General features: G+C 41.2%; 1 protein-coding gene across 2 annotated transcripts in view; it reads left to right on the top strand.

The window, feature by feature from the left end:
* Window positions 1-16,648, top strand: part of ASB2 (ankyrin repeat and SOCS box containing 2) — a 30,052-nt gene extending 13,404 nt beyond the window's left edge. For both annotated transcript variants that reach the window (XM_066321817.1, XM_066321818.1), the window contains 5 exons: window positions 1,924-2,169; window positions 4,468-4,639; window positions 9,400-9,961; window positions 13,609-13,762; window positions 14,522-16,648. In XM_066321817.1, the coding sequence (XP_066177914.1) occupies window positions 1,924-2,169; window positions 4,468-4,639; window positions 9,400-9,961; window positions 13,609-13,762; window positions 14,522-14,658 (1,271 nt within the window). In that variant the 3' untranslated portion in view covers window positions 14,659-16,648. The remainder of the gene's footprint in view (window positions 1-1,923; window positions 2,170-4,467; window positions 4,640-9,399; window positions 9,962-13,608; window positions 13,763-14,521) is intronic.
* The last annotated feature ends 2,901 nt before the right edge of the window (window positions 16,649-19,549 follow it).

The following is a 19,549-nucleotide window of genomic DNA, read 5'->3' as shown; positions in this document are numbered from 1 at the left end:
GCCGAGCTCCTATAGCACCCCCAAGGCAGAACTGCAGGATCACTTGTGGTGGGGTGCTGAAAGTCAATGATTAGCTCTTGTTTTCCTCTTCCCTGTAGTAGTCCTCTGTCTCCCATACCTGACCTGCCATGCCATGGCCTTTTATCTCATCCTCAACAGAGACAGGAATGGCAGCTGCCCTGTAGGGTGCAGGCTGTGACGGGGTGTTGAGGGTGGGGGGGCAAGATTCTCAGTGGGGCCCTAAGCATGCTCTCTGCACCATGTCCCAAGTTTACAGAAAGCTGGGCAGTGAAGGACTGTGCATGCTTTGCTAAACAGTAGGACCTAAGTAGCTGTTAGATGTGCAAGTACAGTAACTGTAGACATGCCAGTGATTCATATACTGCATGGGTCAGGCCAGGCTGTGTGCTATGGGAGAGTCATACAATTACAAACAATTCAGTGAGGCAGATAAAGTATTTAACACTGACATATCCCTTTGCTGCTGTTTGGAGAGAACCCTTTCTTCTTTTAGCAGCCTAGCAATATATCCATGATATCACAAACATTCAGAGGAGACCTCTTACACCTTCAAATCCAACCTCCTTTGCTCCTGTCATAACATTTCTTAGTACTCTAAAACATTAAAAACATGTATTACAAGCTAAAACAGCAATCTTGCCTCCAACTTTGGATGCCTAGCATTACAGCTGCATTTTAAATGCTTTTGTTTTAAAATTTTGGCTTTTAGTTGACTAGGGAAAAGCTGTTCAGCTGTGCATTAAGCACACATTAGCAGTAGTAGCAGTAGTAGTAGCAGTGGCAGCAGTAGCAGTGTAGTAGTAGTATTGCTTATAATAATCACAACAATGATATGAAAACACTTTTTAGCCAGAGAAGAACTGTTAGAAAGAGTGGGCTAGCCTCAATGCAGTATCTTCTACACCATACTCCAACAACAACAAAAGAGTTAAAAAATCTATCATAACAAAATAGTTATTCCTCATATGTAAGCAAATTAAACTCTGCAGAGCTATGGGTAGATATTTACACAAAGGTCTAATTACATAGTTGCTTTCAGTGTATGAGTGATACCTTCTTATGGGGGAGAACACCACAGAGCTATTGCAAGGGAAGAATCAAAACCAGAAGGTGGGACCTCTGTGAGAAAAGACACTATTATTTCAAAGAAAAAACTAACTGCTGTGAAATGTGCTTCTCCTCTGTACATTGCACAACAGATGGTAATGGGGGCTTTTCAGTGTAGCTACTCATCCTACATACCTTTAGTTTGGAGTCCTGCCATTAAGGTACATGGGAAGCCTCATGATTTGGGATTCAAAAACCTATGGGACAAATTGTTAGAATAAAAATCAACAAAATGCTATTAATTATTAAGAAACTATCTTTAGATGGTCCTGAACTATAAATTGAACTATAAATTGAGAAAGTGCTACCAACTCACACAACTGTTGGTTTGAGCTTTTTTTATTTCCTTGTCTACATGGAGCTTTATTTGCAGTCCATGGCAGTGAGTTGAAGAGTCAGTTTGCACAGATTTTGGGAAGAAAGTGTTCAGGTCACATGATTACTGTAACATATTTGTTCTTCATAAATTACTTACTGCACCTTATCATCTCACTGTGTCCCTGTGGTTTCCTGTTGGTACCAATGTGCTGGGCTGGATTCCCCCAAGTACCATATTTGGCACAACCCCTGCACGGGACACTTAGCCAGGTCCACCTGAAGACTGGCTTCACCCTTTCTGAGTCTCAGACAGCATCACTTGGCAGCAGCCTTTGCTCTCATACAGACCCAAATGGATCTTTGGTCTTACTGTAGCCTACTTGTACGTATATTGCTTTGGGCTACATGAAATGGATACACAACACTCAAAGTATTTTCAAAATCCTGTCCTAGTCTCTTCCCTTTTTTCTAAAACAGCTTGTGAGCGCAAGAATGCAGAGGCTGCAAGACTCCTGGTGCAGTACAATGCAGACACCAACCATCGCTGCAATCGAGGCTGGACTGCTCTCCATGAGGCTGTCTCCAGAAATGACCTGGAGATCATGGATATCCTTGTCAAAGGGGGTGCCAAGATTGAGTCAGCAAATGCCTATGGGATCACTTCTTTATTTGTGGCAGCTGAGAGTGGGCAGCTGGAAGCTTTGAGATACCTTGCAAGATGTGGTGAGTACATGCACCTTACATGCACCTATTCATTCAATCCTTAATAATTCACAGTTTCCCAGTAATTTCCCTGGCTCAGTTTTTCTGTCTCTTGAGGCAAAGCCTGGCTCACAGAGGCACTAAAACCCTGTTGCCCCGATGGTGGGAATGGGTAGGGTCCTTCACAGAGCATGAAATACATGAAGCCCATGTGCTTCTTCAGCATTCATTCATGGTTATCTGCTTTGGGTAGTCATGTGGTGCTGTCTGACTGCATTTCCTAACAGCTTTCTAAACCCATAACGCTGCACACGTAGTCTAAAATCCAGTCAGTCATAAAAGACAGCTGTAGGTGGTCATAGATGGCAGGAGTTGAACTTCAGCCAACCCCATCTGCTCATGGGCATGTGCTGTGATGGGCAAGGTTAGCTGTCCTCATAATGTATCCTCTGAAAATAAAGTACCACTGTAGAGTTTATGGGTTTATATCAAATAGAAGCAGACTCACTCTCCCTATGTGTAAATGTTCAAACATATACAAAGAGTGAATCTGAATCTAATTTACACTAAACATATCTTTTACTGCTCCACTCATTAAAAACAGCTTTACAATAAGCACAATACACTTCTCTACTGTTCTGAGGCATATTTTATTTTCACAATGGACTAATATCTTCAATGAAGGTAAGACATGGGTCCTGCACTTGCAAAACAAGAGCTTACCAGTGATGAAGATACGAAAATCTTTTGAAGAAGTTAGTATGATTAAGATATGAGAGGTGGGAAACAAAAAATGTGTTCTGCTGCCCAGCTAGTCTTGTCAAGAGAGTTTTGTGTGACCAGTTAGTCCATCATGCCGCCTATGACTTAAGAAACTAAGCCAGAAAGAGATTTGTGTTTAAAATCAGATAGATATTAAGATTTCCTTAAAGTTCAATTCTGAGAAAAATTCACAAGAAAAAAATCCAAGAGAACTGTCCAGTTGTTTCAAGCCCTGAAAAGCTCTTCTGAGCATCCCAGGAATGATATCATTCATTGTTTATGATGAGCAACTTTCATAATAGAAAGGGGCTTTTTCTCATTAGGAACGTAGTCCTGTGTTATGTTTTGTCACTGTAATTCTCCTGACGTTTCCAGCTACAACATCTTCAAAGGGCCAAACACAACACAGTTGTTTCAGCTTAGGGTAAGAGCCCAGGGAAATGTCCTCATTGGCAGGGAGTTTTCATGATCAAACAGATGACTGGTTTCTTTATTGGAGTTTAGAAGCAAAACTCCAGTGAACTGTCATTCCCATTTAGGATACACATAGAGCAGCCTTCCTGAGAGCACCATGGTACAGTATATGACAGCCAAAACCCAGGCTTAAGGGCCTTAAATATCTACAACGGGAAAAGATAGATTCCACATTGTTTATGGCAAAAAATTATTGTCTTGGTTTATACTTGCATGTTATTTATTAAGCAAAGAACACAATAGAGCCCAAGACAGAAATTCCCAAATAATCTATTAGTTCCTTAATAATATTTTTCTTTTTTTGTAGTAAAACTTAGCATTTTAGCCTAACTTCAACCATCTTGAAGTGGAGATATGGCCTCAGGTGCTGAGTTTTAAGATGCAATATTCATTGATTAAGGCACTCCCAAGTAAAACCTGTTTAGAATTGTTGAACAGCACCATGCAGATGTCATTCTATAAAGTACTATTTTAGCCTGGACACATGCTAAAATTAAAAAGGAGTATAAATATTATAAATGTGTGTAATACTTACAGTGTGACTATGCAGGGTACAAATGATACATATAAATAAATATATAGCATAAATAGATACCCATAGAATTTTGGAGAGCACCTATTGAGATAATCTAGTCCAAACTTCTGCTCAGGAACAATATATATACATAGTGTAAACACATAAATATTAATGGTATTGCTGTGCTTGAAGGAAAGGCTATGCCATATAAAGAACAGCCCAGTTTTTGTGGGGTTTTTTTTGTTTGTTTTGTTTTGTTTTTTGTTTTTTTTTTTTACCTTTGAGCTTCAGCTGATGGAGCCTGGACTCATGATTGGGATCTAACAGTTGCCACCCATGATAAACTGTCCCTCATAAAATTCCCATCCTATTATAAACCAATGTAAATCTATAATTTAAAGGTGTATAACTGATATGACTGTGCCACCTCTGATATGACTGTGTTCACATCCCCATCCAGCACATTTCATAGCTTCAGTGCCATGGAAATGTAAGTGTTATTTGAAAGTATGCTCCTCCTATCTAATTTTAACCTTTTAGTGCTGAAAGGTTTTCTTCCTTCCTAGGTGCTGATATAAATACACAAGCCAGTGATAACGCCTCTGCCCTTTATGAAGCCTGTAAAAATGGACATGTGCCTATTGTGGAGTTTCTTTTGTCCCAAGGAGCAGATGCTAACAAAGCCAATAAGGATGGCCTCTTACCTCTTCACATAGCAGCCAAAAAAGGGATTTGCGAGTAAGTTTTTGTTAGTTTCATGGTTTCGTCTTTTAGACAAGAATCCAAAGTCCTTACAAAAAGGAGAATGTAATGTCCCAGAAGTAATTCTGAGCAATGTGAGCAAGGCAGATACCAGCTGAGAAGTGGGCTTTCTGTTTGCAGAGCTCAGGCTAGAAACTATAAACTGGAGAGTGTGTTTGGAGGTTGGGATGGGATGGGGTGAGGTGGAATGTTGGGTAAAGATTCCTTTAATTTTACCTAGACATCACCTACTATTTCTAAATAACATCATGTATCTTGGAAGTGAATTAAACTTTAGTCCTCGAAATATTCTTGAAATATAATAGAAAAAGTATTGGTGGGGAGTGTTAGCCCTTAATAGCTTTTGCAGCATGGTTTGCAATCATTTTCCCACATGGGCTCATTGTGATTCTTCTGCACAAGCAGAAGATGCAGGATTTGTCTCTGGTGTGTTCAGGTTTTTAAAACGATTCAGATCCTGACAACAGGAAGTGGTTAAGTGGATCTCTAGGGCATTAGTGAGACTGTTGCTAGAATATTGTGTCCAGTTCTGATATTCTTGCCTCCAGAAACCTTTCAGGAAACTGTAAAGGCTTCCAAAAAGAAAGACAAGAATTTCTCATGGTCTGGAAAATATATATTATTAGTGAGTAATTAAATAACTCTTAACTGTAACAGACAAATTCATAAAAGGACCCACTTCTTTCTTTCTGAAATTAAATGTGTTTGGGATAGAGCTGAGCATATTTTTTAAACAGGGAGAAAAGTAACTAGTGGAAAAAATAAGCAGAAATCAGGTAGAATTACCAGTCCTCTGAAACAGAGATTTTACTAGAAAAGTGATAAACTATAGTCTGTGATAAAAAATATCAATTTAGAAGATGCTGTCTGGTTGCACTGTCATGTAAGTAGTAACCTGGGACATTGTAGCGTGCTTCTGAGCCTGAACTCCATAGTATTTACTTCTGGTCCTAGAGCAATTTTTACTTCCTGCTTTTAATCCCTCACTGCTGGAAGAGTCAGTGACCCACAGAAAATTTTTTATTGCAGTAACAGACCCTTTTGGTGACTGTAGAGGGCTCTTCTGACTATCACAGTTTCTACCAAAATATTTCTACAACAGGCAAATGAGAGTGTCTGTCCAACTGCAGTGAGTGTTTCTGGACAGGACAGCTATCTTTGCAGAGAACTTTTTTAAGTGGATTCCTACATATTTCACAGTATCTCAGGAAAAAAAGCTTTTAACATCACTATACCTTCCCATAATGTTTCTCATTCTAGCATTTAGATTTGCTTGGGAATGCCAATTAAGCTTCTCAAATCACTCTGATACACCTGAGGATATTAATTTTCTCTAGTTGGAGTAGGCCTGCTTCCTAGTGCAAGCTGTGTATTCTAGAGGGTAGCTCAGTGTCAACTTACGTAACAGGTTTACACACTTATGCGCATGAATACCCTGCACTGACTAACATAAATGTGATTCAAAATCTTCTCCATGTTTTGAGTTATAAAGTCTTTTTTTTTTTGCATGAGAGACAGAACTCAGAATCAGTTGTTCACTTTCTAAGAAGTTTATCTGAAAGTACAGTAAGTTGATCTGATTCCAATTTGTATATAGAGTACAAGCCAGATCCCTGAATTTTTCCACCCCCCCAGTAGTCTCACACTCTGACCTGAAAAGGTATTTACATGGAAACTCCACAACCTGAGTTCACCCCTGGGTTATGAAAGCAAGAGCCTGATTCAGGGCTCATATCTATTATTCCTAACAACCAGCAGCACAAATGAGACAATAATTTAGTTCAAACTCTGCATTCCTTCACTTGTAAAAGACTGAACAAAAATTTTGTGCACAACTGCTGCAAACTAAGTTGAAAAGAAAGACAAAAGAAAAATATATTCTCTTATAAATATTTATCTAAATGACAAAACTTTAGCCCATTTGGCTTATCATTCTAAATTCCTCTCGTATTCAGTAAAATAACACCCTTTATGGTGACCTCTGTATTCCTACAGATTTAGTACGTAATTCTGCAGGAATTCCACACTTCAACTTTTTGCCAGAGCACGAAGGCTCCCTACCATCAAAAAGCCAAGAATGTGGTCCCAGGGCTCAACTGTCAACTCTTGTTGCTTGGTGTTTGTTTATTTTAAATGACACCTTGTCAATACTGACCTGAAATTCATAAGGGTCATCTCATAAGCTGTAGTACAATCACAAGCAGTCATTTAACTCTTTCCCACTTAGAACTGAGAGATGCTGAGAAGGGAAGATGGCATGAAGCGTGGGCAGATTTATTAAGTAAATACATGTCAGTAAACTCTTGCCATGCTCACACTAAGGATGCTCTGCCTCCTCCTCCATATAACCCCTAACAAATAAAAAACACAGAAGCAGTTGTCAGGGATTAGGGAAATCTGGGCACTATTTAAAAACTGTACATGAAGCTCATCCCTGTGACAGACACGGGATGTGGTCTGACTTGTCTGGCTTCAGCTGCCTTCACTAGAGTTGCAGTCTCCCTCTCAGAAATGCTCCAGAGGCACCATATTACTGAACTGACCTACTTTGGAGGATGAGAAAGAGACGCAGGTTCAAGCTACGCAATTAAACTGATAAAAATTTTATGCTTCCTGCTTGTCATACCAAAATAAATGTGGGGTACAGGGACTGTACTGAGCTCCAGGACACTGCAGTATTTGGATGCAGAACCTCAGCGTGGCACCCGTGTAGCGAGGTTCAGGTTCCCCTTGCAGACAGAAATGATGCAGTGCCTCTTTAACTCAGATGTGAAGAGCTGGCTGAAGCACACATGCTGGAGGGAAAGAACAAAACAGACCCTTAAATCTTCAAAACATTTGATCATGGGATGAGTAATGCTGGTACTTGGCGTAGTGTCCTCACAGTGCTCTGTGCCCTTTTTGCTATTAGACTCTTACAGAACACTTGCTGAGGGTGGGAAGTTGCCAGCTTACCAGCACCCAAACCTCCTGCTCCCTGGCAAGTGTCACAGTGCTGGAAAATTAGTGTGACTGCTTGGAGAAAAAAAAAAAAAAAAAAAAAAAAAAGGTGCTTATTTTCCCAAGATATTTACATAATTTAAAAAGCCTTTTTGTTTAAAAATGAGATGTAGAAGTAACTTGGAGACATCAACAATCCATCATGTAAATAGGAACATAATCCTGTAAAATGCTATGCATCTTCAACTCTTATTTCAGCTCCTGGGAGTGTTGGAGGCTCAGTCATTTACAGGATCACAAGATCATCACAAAGATTTTACTGGCTTAGTTCATTATGTAAATATACGTTTGAGGGCCCAGTGTTGAAACTAGCCATTGTAGTCAAGCTGAAGATATGCAGCATTTCAAAGGAGACATACTACATGGTAGGAAACTGAGTTTTGCATGTTTGTGTGTCACTAGAACTGTTGACTGCTAGGTAGAGTAGTCTGCATGGGAGGAAAAGAGGCAGGAAAGGTGTGCTTGGCTTCCCAGCACACACAAGTGCCTATTTAAGATATCCTCCTCTACACAGATATTACAAAGGGAGTGTGGGCAACTCCTGACACATCAGGCAGACTCAGACTGGATGATCCCTAGGCTCTTTCTGAAAGTAGCTTGAGGTGACTTGTCTGTATCTACAGAATCAACCTAGGGCCTTGGCTATATCACCCAACTTCATGAGCAGGAAATGAAGGTTTAACCCATTGGGTTGGTCATGCAGCTCCACTGACACCTGTGCAGACAGAAAAATGACCATGGATTTGTGACTGCAGGGCTCCCGTTCATCATATATTTGAAATTCATATTAAATATTAGAGCAGCTTGATTTATGTTGTTGTGTTTAAGGCCATGTCACGCTTCCCAATAGCAATCCCTCATGACTGGGGTTTAGGACTTGGCCACACATTTTTTCTCCCTCAGCTGAAACATGGAAACCAGCCTGGAAAAGATTTTTACTTCTTTTTCTCCCTTTTACTAATTGTCTTTTTGACTCCCTGTGATCTGGGATGGACATCAATAACTCTATGAATTTGCCATAGCCAAGAGCTGCACAGTGAAGGCCTACAGGATAGGGACCAATGCAGGGCAATAACTTAATTGCAAAATCTAATAGGGAAGGCTCCTGGGAACCAAATCTGTAGTTTGTCCTGGCTCAGTCCTGTAGACACGGGGTTTCACCTCCTGTCTGGTGTCAAGCCTATTACTGCGGCTGTGACCCACAAGACCTGCCAGCACTTGGTGTTAGCACCCTTCTCTGCTGAGCAGTAAAGATAACTCTGTGAAGGTGAGATACATTCTCTCTGCTGGCACCTCAGGCGGGAGGTTGTGCACCGTTTCCTCCAGTCCTACCCACAGCACGATGATGAAGTATCTGGTAGTTCCTGGCTGGTCATCTGCCATTTAGGCTGTGGAACCTAAGAGAAATTACAACAGGGTGGGTGAATGTCAGAATGTCATCTCTTCCTTGTAACTGCCCCTGTAGTTGCCATTACATCACAGAAACTCGACAGAAATCTCAAAAAAATGCGTTCCTCCATGAAAGGGGAATGTCACACAACTCTCATTTTTGGCAAGGTAGGTGCACAGGGAGTTGCTGACAGGTTTGAGGTTTGCACTCTGGTTTCTCTGAGTGGCTCCTGTGCCCAAGTTAGCAGGCTCTGCCTTACGGGTACAGTCATAAAGCTCTGACTCGCTGCAGGGTTGTAGAACCCCTAGAGCTCACTGCTGCTCACCGAGTCTTCTCCTCCTGGCAGGATTGTGTCCATGCTGATCCCTGTGACCAGCCGCACCCGTGTCAAGCGGAGTGGCATCAGCCCCCTGCACTTGGCGGCCGAGCGCAACAATGACGATATCTTGGAAGAGCTGATAGAGGCTGGCTACGAGGTCAACGCTGCCCTCTCTGATGAGCGGTCCTGCCTCTATGAGGACAGACGCACCACCCCTCTCTATTTTGCTGTTTATAACAACAATATCTATGCCACAGAGCTGCTGCTGCAAGCTGGAGCCAACCCCAACGTTGACCTCATTAACCCATTACTCATCTCCATCCGCCACGGCTGCCTGAAGACCATGAAACTGCTTCTTGACCATGGGGCAAACATTGATGCCTACATATCAAGTCATCCCACCACATTTCCAGCTACCATCATGTTTTCAATGAAGTACCTTTCTGTGCTGAAGTATCTGCTGGATCTGGGTTGTGATGCGGGTTCCTGTTTTGAGTGTCAGTATGGAAATGGCCCACACCCTGCGTTAAATTACAGGCGGGAAAGACTTAATGATCCTCAGGTGACCAGGGAGCCAACTGTAGTACAGGTAAGCACTGCCTAGTCTACCTACAGGACTTTTGAGCACATCTACCAGTGAGTTTTGACAACTTTAGTGTACTTTTTCTTCCAAATTCTTTGTGAGAGAATATGCCACTATCCCTATTTTATTTACATAAAAACATTCCAAGTTTGTGTCCAATGACTGCAGGAAGGTAGGGAACAGCCACTGAGGCCACAGCTTGAATTTACAGTGAATTGTAGCCATCTTGAAAGTCTTACCAACAGTTCTACAATGCTCTTTTCCTCTGGACCTGAGGTGCCAGGAGTGAGGCATATTTTCCTGACAAACATACGGATGATAGCATATGGGTGGTAGAAACTTTCTTTTTTAATTTGCCCTGAAGGATTTGTTTTGTCTGATAGATAATGTTAGCTACTGGCTACATGAAAACAGTCTAGTGCCTCACTCTGTGAGGGTAAACTACTAGTGAATGTGAACAACTGCAATTTCTGGGTCTACTGGATAAGCAGTCATGGAGAGAGGCATAATTTTTTACATTAGCTATGTGAGAGTTATATCTGAGTTATATTTGATGTTTTCACAAGAGATTAGGAGATTTAGGTCCATGATTTTATATTTTCAAAGCCACTTATAGGCTTTAGATATCTACATTTTGTACGTGTATCTTTGCAGTCCTTTCTAAAATGCAGCTGGGCTCAGCTTTCATTGGGCTGGAATGGGACTCTCAATCCCTTAAAGGATTTTGCACTCAGATTACACTTTTTTTCTGATTTCTGTATGTTCCCTTTTCCCATATGTATCTCAAAATCTAATGCTCCACTCAAAATTTGCTGTCTTTCAACATCCTACACAAAAATTAAATCTCAACATGGCAGTTATTCTATTTTGCAAAGAATCATGAAACAAATCAATCAGCGTCTATCTAGTTTAAGTGCAGCTTTGAGGGATTCAGAAGAATCCCAGAGGTATGGTTACCAATATATGTTCCTTGGTGGTGGAAAGAGTAAAGGAAAACATTAAAAAGATCCTAGGAAATCTTGACCTTTTTATCAGCCCTGTCTTCCAAAAGACTTTACCCTCCAGTAGCATATCTGGGGAAAAAAAACAACCAAAAAGAAAATCTTATAGAGAGAATTTTAAGAGTCCGTCACAATAATCTCTTATCCAAACAGGGCTTCACCCTCAAGAGTCTTTGTCACAACAAAATTCCTCCAGGATACCGTATTTTTTGTCAAAGAAAAATTTATAAAATATATCATCTCTAGTTCTTGATCTGTGATATGGTAGCCCATTGAGTGAACAGGGAGATGGGATTCCAAGACAAGCAGAGAGAGTTTGTCTGTAGCCCTCTGTGGAATTCTAGCCACTCAAAACCAGTTCCTTCTGGATCTCACCTGAAGCTATTGCCTAAGAAAATATTAGTCAAAAGAGTCGCATCTAAAGGTCACATAACATAAGGCAGAGATAGAAAAAACTGTATAAAAATTTATCTGTGCCCAGAGAGAAAGCAGTGAGGACAGATGCACACAGAAGAAAAAGTGATCTCTTCCCTGTAATACTGTTTTTAATTTGCTTTAACTGCTAGGATTTTGGCTAGTAAAAGTTAGGCTTGTGTGATAGCTTCATGATAAGTAGTTTTGATATGGTTTATATTCTGAAATACAGAGGATCCTGTGAAACTACAGCCTTCTCCACACAAAGGACGTTCTTTATCTATTTTCTTGTGTAAGATTATGTAAGGATAATAAATCTGAATTATTAATCTTTATAAAGACTATGAACCACTATAACTGGATTTGGAAAATGCACGAATATAAATCATCACTGATGATACTAAATTAATATGTGCTGGAGAAAGTGAACACAAAAAACCCCTGGTTGCTGAGTCCCTCCATGTTTCCGGAGCTGCTGTTGATCCCGGGAAGGAGGGACGGACAGCAGGACGGGACTGCCACGAGAGGGCATTCGGGTTTCTGCTGAGAACGGAGGCTCGGAGCCACTTTCTCTCTGAGACAATCCCACTGTCCGGTGTTGCAGTTTTGCATTATTTTTTTTATTTTGCTATGCTTGTTTTCCTGCAATGTGTTTTGAAACGTGTTTATTCCAGAAGATGGTTTTGTAAGCCGAGCTTGTGAACAGGGCAACGAGAAAAAGGCAGGCAAGGTCTCTGGGGGAGACGAGAGCAAGTAAGATCCAGTGTTTTATGGCCCTACACATGTCTTTATTTCACTCTAATAAAGCAGTTACTGCAAGGAGGTGGTAGTGCAGGTGCCCAGTCAGGTGCCACGGGAACTCCATGGCAGTGACACACGCCGGAGAGTGACAGCCAGATAAACAAAACTGCACTTCCTATAAACAGCCCAGAGGGGATCTGTGCATTATCCACCACGGTCCTTCCGACATTACTGTCTCTACTTGTTCTGGGAAACATTACATGGTGATGTTCAGTGAAAAATAAGAGTCAGAAGGGTAGTAAAACACCTCTGTGAATGCTCTCACCTTGAACAAAATAACCTTCTTTTCCGCAGCTCTATTTTACTAGGTGAACTAATATAATTTTACTTCCGAATAAGAGTATCCACACAAGAGTTTAATGATTTTGAGTTAAGACTCATGCATGAATAATCTAATTTGATCTAGTTACTGGAATTTAAACTGAGAGAGCTTTAAGCTGGTGCATTTTCTTTCCTGTTTGGTGTGGGCTTAGAAGGTGTTTGCAGACAGTCTGAATGATTATGTTGATGGATGGTGCTTCAGCCACCATCATTCAATAGGGTTTGGCCATGTGCCTGACTTCTTATCCACACAACATGATTTAATTCATGTTAAACTTCCTGACTGCCTGCATGCAGATTACGTCCACGGATATCTTCATCATATGAAGAACCCTAAGAGAGACAGATGAAACTGACTGGTATAATATACATATTTAGATTAAAGTGGACAGATTTTTTTTTTAATGAGACTGCTTTAAGTCAGGTCCTTAAGTCAAGCCCTCCATGCAATGGATTTGGGTACTCTGCATCTTATGCTGGAGACAATAGAAAATTTGCATGATCCAGGACTGAGTAAGGAAGGCACTCCTTTTTTAGGCTGAGGATAATTCTTACATGAAGATCTGTGATTCATCTGTGGAGAGATTTCTCCAGACTGGTTTCTAGTAAGATCTTTGGTCCTCCAAAGCTGCAGATACTAGCAGGTTCACAGGAAGCAAGAGGTGCTGCACCCCTCTGAATCTCCCTCTTTTCCTAGGATTCCTTTTTGCCCCACAGAGCCCCACATAAAAAGGGAAAGGACTCAGCATGCCAGTCACAGGGCCCTAGACTGCATGGACCTTTCAGCAGCCCCTGAGTAGCTTGAGGCAAAGTTCCTCTACCCTTGCACTTCTGTGGAAGTAGGATCTTGGGACTTGTAAAAAATTCAGCATTATTCCATGCTTCAGAGCTAGGACTTCACCAGGGATTTGTGTCATCCTGTGATTGCAAAGAGGGGGTTCTATCCTCAGCTGGAAAAGCACAGGCTTTAGTTGAAGTTTCCTGAAAGGAAACTGATGATTGCCTTACAGCTGGTGGAAGGGGGGTACCATCAAAGCTGTCAGGGCTATTGCAATTGCTGTTTCCACAAGTGCATTTGTGTCCCACTGATGGTAGCCAACCTGTTTTTCCTTGAAGTTCTGTGAAATGGTGTCTACTCCAGAGATAAGTCGCTGGGCCGGGCCGATCATCGATGTTCTTCTGGATTATGTGGGTAATGTGCGGCTCTGTTCCCGGCTCAAGGAGCATATTGACAGCTATGAGGACTGGGCTGTCATTAAAGAGAAAGCAGGTATGGTCTCCCAGAAAAGAATCTGGCACAAATAGTCCCACTGTTGGATTTAAAATCTCAGTCTCCATCTCCTCTTAGTATTCATCCCATAAACTTGAAAGGATTTCCCTTGCTGTGACTGACCAGGTAGGAGGGTCAGAAATTTCTGGGGTGTCACTGGCCCTGTGGTGTGAAATGCACACCAGCCATCTGTCTGACCCACTGGGAATGAGCATAGCAGTGCAGAAAGGTCCAGTTGGATGTAGCTGGGGTTCAGTCAGATGAGGACCGGTGGGCAGTGCAGCTATCTCCACAGCAGCCTAGCAGGCACCAGTGGCCTCTAAAGCCTTTATTGATATTCCACTCTCCTAATATCCTTGCCCTCAAGAAAAAGTATTTTATAGATATTATCAGAATGAGTTTTCTGGCAGCAAGCTAGATTTGGTACCTACTGCGTTTATTTTCAGCGGGAAGGCTGAACACTTTGAAGTGGCTTGTTTAAATCCTCCTAGAAAGCTCATTGCTATGGCTGAGATGGGTACAGCACCCCACTGTCCCACCCCACATCCTTCCCTATGTCATGCCTCAGAACAGATGATCTGATCCCAGATCTGATCCCCCACTGATCCCAGACACATTATCCCTTCATTACAGAAAAAAACCCCTTTTTTCATTCTTCCTTCTCCCATTCCCCTCTTGACACTGTCCTGCCCAAGCTGAGCTCAAGTCCCTCAAGTTAAAACCCGTCCTGCTCATGTTTCTGACCCGCCTGTCTTTCAGAACCTCCACGACCTCTTTCCCACCTTTGCCGCATCAAGGTACGGAGCCTGGTTGGAAGAAACCGCATTAAGCTCCTTGACACCCTGCCTCTGCCAGACAGGCTGATCCGGTATTTACAGCACGATTACTCACAGTGACCTCAAACACACGGGATAAGCAGCAGCTTCCCAGTGTGGCACTCGGTGTCACCACCGTGGCACAGGTGCACACCTGGGAGGAATTGCTGCTGGCTTGGTCAAGCACCCTGCTGTGACTAATCTAAGAGAAATGTGCTTTGGAAGCATGAGTGAGAAGCCAAGGGAGGAGACAGCTAACATAGGAGATTGCTGTTAGGTTTTTCAAGAGAAAACACATACCATTCACCTCAGATCTTAGTCTGCAAAGAAGAAGAAATGAAGGCCAGCACTGACAAATGAGTAGCGCTGAAGCAAGTTTCAGTGGGCAACTCAAAAGTGTCCTGAAGCTGTGGTGGAGTGTATAGCATCCTTGCCATGGTCACGACTCAGAACTTGTCAAGAATCAATATATTTGGGAAAACAATCACATTACCTTCACTGACTGAAATTTATATTATAGTTTCTATTCTATTGTTTGGATTTCTGCTAAGTGTGCTGGTTGCTAATTCTCTGATATTTTGACACCACCTTGCTAACACTTTTAGTTCAGTTTTTGTACCTTTCTTGTTGAGTACTTGACTTCAAATCTCAGAACTCTTTAAGACTAAAATTCAGAAATGCTGAATCTTTTAAAAGTCAGTTTATTTAAGCAGGATGGAAGAATTATATTTGCACATAGTGAATACAGTTCATTCTGTATTATATTTGCAATAGGAAGTAAGTGAAATTTTGTTTGAGAGAATTTCCTAGACTGGGGACTTGAAAGCAATCCTAAGCTTTTTTTTTTTTTTTTTTTTTTTTTTTTTTTTTTTTTTTTTGGTGTAAATTAGAAGTAGCTGCACTGTAAACAGTAGGTTTATGCTTTCATGAAGCTGGTGTCAGAACAGAACAAATCCCTAGAGGAGCAGGAACAGAGTGATGTGAAGGAGAGAGGCAGCACTGCTGAACCAACTCATTCTCTTCCTCCCCCAGAAGATCTTATCTCTACAAAAGCCAGCCTCTCTGACCTCCTTGGACCTCTGTGGCTGTAATAATACCATGATCGAAAGTAAGAGAAATTATTTCAAAATTATTGCATTCAAACTGCAAAATTTATGGAAATGAACATCCAGAATTAAGTTTCCAAATCCTTATTCAGGTGCCTAAACAATGCCAAGTTGCTTGCACCAGGTGCTGTTCCACTTAAACCAGGGGAGTCATGTTCAGTATCAGATATTACTGAGGCAGAAAAAATGTCTCAGAATTTAGCCCTGAATTTTCTGACTTTGGAAGTTTGAAGTATTTATTAGCTTCCTTTTACACTGATGAAAGTTATTATCTCAGCTTCTTTGAAAATTAGGTCACCTATTTACAGCTCAGATCCACAACTGATTTATGGCAGCTTAACAAGTCACCATCTATCTGCTGAACCACTATAATTGTCCGTGAAATTCTTTTATTGAAGTTTTTAACAAGTCACATTCCCTCTCAGCTGGGGAGGCCAAGGAGACCATGAACAGTTATTGGCAGTGACTACAGATCACTTCACAGGTGTGACTTGCTGAACTGCTTTGATGAGTGCTTTATTCCTCACTAGGCACCTAAGAAAGAATGGAAGAAACTAAATCTGGAACTACATCTTTGAAGATCTTATGCTAGAAGCCTGCTCCTTACCTTAGGTGATAGAGGAGCTGTGCACCATGGTCTTCTTGGAGTCTCAACCAGAGACCTTACAGATCTGGTTTTGTTTGTTGGCCTGCATAGCATCCATGGAATATGACAGAAATCTAAGTAGGGAAAATACATTGCACTGAGTTTTATTTGTGTGGAGTTTTATACCTTAACACAGGACTAAGGTGTGTTGCACAAATACAAGTAATACAATCTGTCTGGGCACACAGACTGTGATGACTTTGTGTGAAATGTGTTCATCACTTGTGGGACAGGATGTAAGCAGAAAAAGTATTGGTTACAGGATTGCTTACTCTGTCCATTGCTGTCCCCTTTATAAATGCAAAAATTGAAAAACCAACAGAGTTTCAATGCACACTGAACACTGATCTTCTTATAAAGCTTTGGAAATTCAAGTGAGATTCCTCCACTGGTGAAGTTTCAGCCACTAACTTCCTTTACTACCAGTTCAGGATCCTGCAGTGCAAACAATTAATTGATTCAGGATAGAAAAATATTGGGTGGATAGAAAAGCATGGGGAAAAAGAAATCACTGTATCAGTTCTGCCAGTGAAGGCCCTGTATTTATCTCTCTGGAGAGACAGAAAATCACTGTGGAGTTCATGCATCTCTCACTTTCTGGGGCCGAACAACAACAGTCTGGGTCTTACATTGATAGAAATCAAAAGTCCTTGAAATCAAGTAAGTGTAACAAAGCAGAGTTGTAGGGGATGGTGGATACAGACAGAGCTTGGTGGAGACCACTTCAGAGTTTGGTGTGCAGTGACAGCCCTGGAGACCCTGGCAGGTAGAAGGGTTCACAATCACCAAGTACATGCATAACTCTAGAGGTGGGATTTCATAAGTAGCCCAAACTGGGAATTTCCCCTGAGCCAACATTTTTGTGTCCACAAAAGTCGAGCAAGCAGCTATTTCTTTTTATGACCTTGGAGAAGCTTAAGCTGGGTTTGAATGGGATAAATATGGAAAGCACATTTCCTCTTTCAACCAAAAGACCTTCATTTCTATTGGGAGACCCGTGTCCTGGTTGCTGTCAACAATCTGTCCTGAGCAGAAGTCACTGAGCCAGAGAGCACTGGTCTGATGGGAACATAACACAACTGTGGGAAGGGTAAGTGCATGCTGTGCACAGAAACTGAGGTGAGAAGAGTCTATCTGTAAGAGAGGGAGTCTGGTAATTACAATGTTATTAAGTCCTTTCTGCTTGATCTTTAAAGCAAACCTTTACACACACTCAGTTTACATTTATTTGCACTGAAATGGAGCCCACTACCTCTCCACTCCAGTGAATGACATACTATTTTGTGCACAATAATGAATCTGCACAAATTCGATGTGCCTTTAATGCATTTATATACAAGTTACTGTGAAAAGAAAAATACTCCAAAACCCAGGCAAGCCAGGCTTTGTAAGCAGATCAGCAATTCTAGTGCAAGGTAAAGCAGCTTGTTTCACTTAGTGTGATAGTTAGACTCCTCCAGAGACAATGACTATGTGAAATGTTCTAGGAATATTTCATTACCAGGTTACTGTACCTTTTTTTTTTTAACTGCAACATGTGCAATTCACTTGATGTTCTTGTGCACTTTTTTGCTTTTTTTTTAATTTCATTTTGTATGGAAGTTTTTCATTTACTTCCCCCTTCCCATTATTTATAAAAGCTATTGTGTTTTTAAAAATTAAAGTCTGCACTGTTCTAGTAAATAGCTGCTCTCAAATGTTATATTTCCAGCTTTCAAAGTATGAATAAAAAAGTAGATTCTTAACGACTATCAGCTGTCCTGAATAGTAACATCAACCATCAACCAGCCAAACACAAAAACATCCATGAAAATTCTGAATCTATCCAAGCTTGAACAATTAACAATTCTGTTGTTAACCTCAGGGATGAGAGAACAGTAAGTATTGCTAGAGAGGAGGCAGAGTTGCTATTATTTGCAAACCTTTTGGAAAGTCTCACACATCCCCATTCAGGGATTTTGAATATACTTAACAATTGTCTTCTGTTCGTTTGTGTTTTACTTCACTGCTGCTCCAGTTCAAAGCCCCAGCAAGGGCCAAGCCCCTGCCTTGGGCTGGGGTTGGGGGGAACTTCCATGTCACAAAGGATTTTGAAAAGGTGACATTAGTTTAAATCTGAGTGTAGGAGCATAAATATTTGAGTCAGAGGTCATTTAGAATGGTCTGTTTCAATCCTTCATGATAACTTTAAAACACACTTTTCTACTACATGGAAAATGTGCAGCAATATACATTCAAATAAAAAAAGTTTAAAAGAAGAAAAAAGAAAACTAGGAATTCATATTCAAAAGATAGAAACTTGGTTTTAACTCTCTTCTTTCTCTGGATTTCTTCAGGAATAAAATTTATAGAGAGGCTATTCACTTTTCAATTTTTATAGAAATCCTTATTCTGGGGTGATCCACAGCACTGAAATTTCCCTAACGAACTCAAGGAGGAACACTTGAGCACGGTAACTACTGCAATACCAGTAGTTCATTCCATGACCTGGTCTGGCCACCCAGATGGAAATACAGACCAATACCAAGGAGGCTGCTCTGCATTGATAGCACTGAACTCGGTTTCAGCATCTGGTTGCATCTGGATTACATGACACAGAGCTATTGATGTGAGAAAAGCCCCCCATTTTCATGTAAAAAAACTTCCTTCCCACAGGTCTGTAAATTAAAGGCCCTTGTTCTTCTACCTTTAACTTCAGTGGCTCTGGTTTCTGTTACTCTCCTTCTGGAGAGGGGCAGAGTCTCCTCATGAATTTTTTCCAAAAAAGGGAAAGGCATCTATGTTCCTATCTTCACTTCTGGATCAAGAGCTGACCTGACACCTTTAACCCCTAGATTAGCTCTTTAGCACCTCATGCCTCACATGTAGCTACAGGAATGGGCTACCAAAGACATTTGCTGCTCTCTGTCCTACAGGTATAGCCTATACTCATTTGGTACATATCCAGTGCCATAGCAGGGAGAAAGCAATGAAAGCCATCTCTATTTCTACTGTTCACCTGCACTACAAACACATTACAGACATTGTTTCCATAAAAGTGAACACTGGTGGGATATATGAGGCTTGGGGAAAGAATAAACCACTTTTAGCCTGGGAGTAGAATCACAGAATATTTTAAGTTGAGGCCTATAAGGATCATCAAATCCAACCCTTAAGTGAATGGGTTGGATCCCATAAGGGATCAAATACACAACATTGGCATTATTAGCACCAGGCTCTA

The sequence above is a fragment of the Sylvia atricapilla genome, chromosome 6 (assembly GCF_009819655.1).
Source record: "Sylvia atricapilla isolate bSylAtr1 chromosome 6, bSylAtr1.pri, whole genome shotgun sequence".
Lineage (NCBI taxonomy): Eukaryota > Metazoa > Chordata > Aves > Passeriformes > Sylviidae > Sylvia > Sylvia atricapilla.
This window is presented reverse-complemented; position numbering and strand designations above follow the sequence as displayed.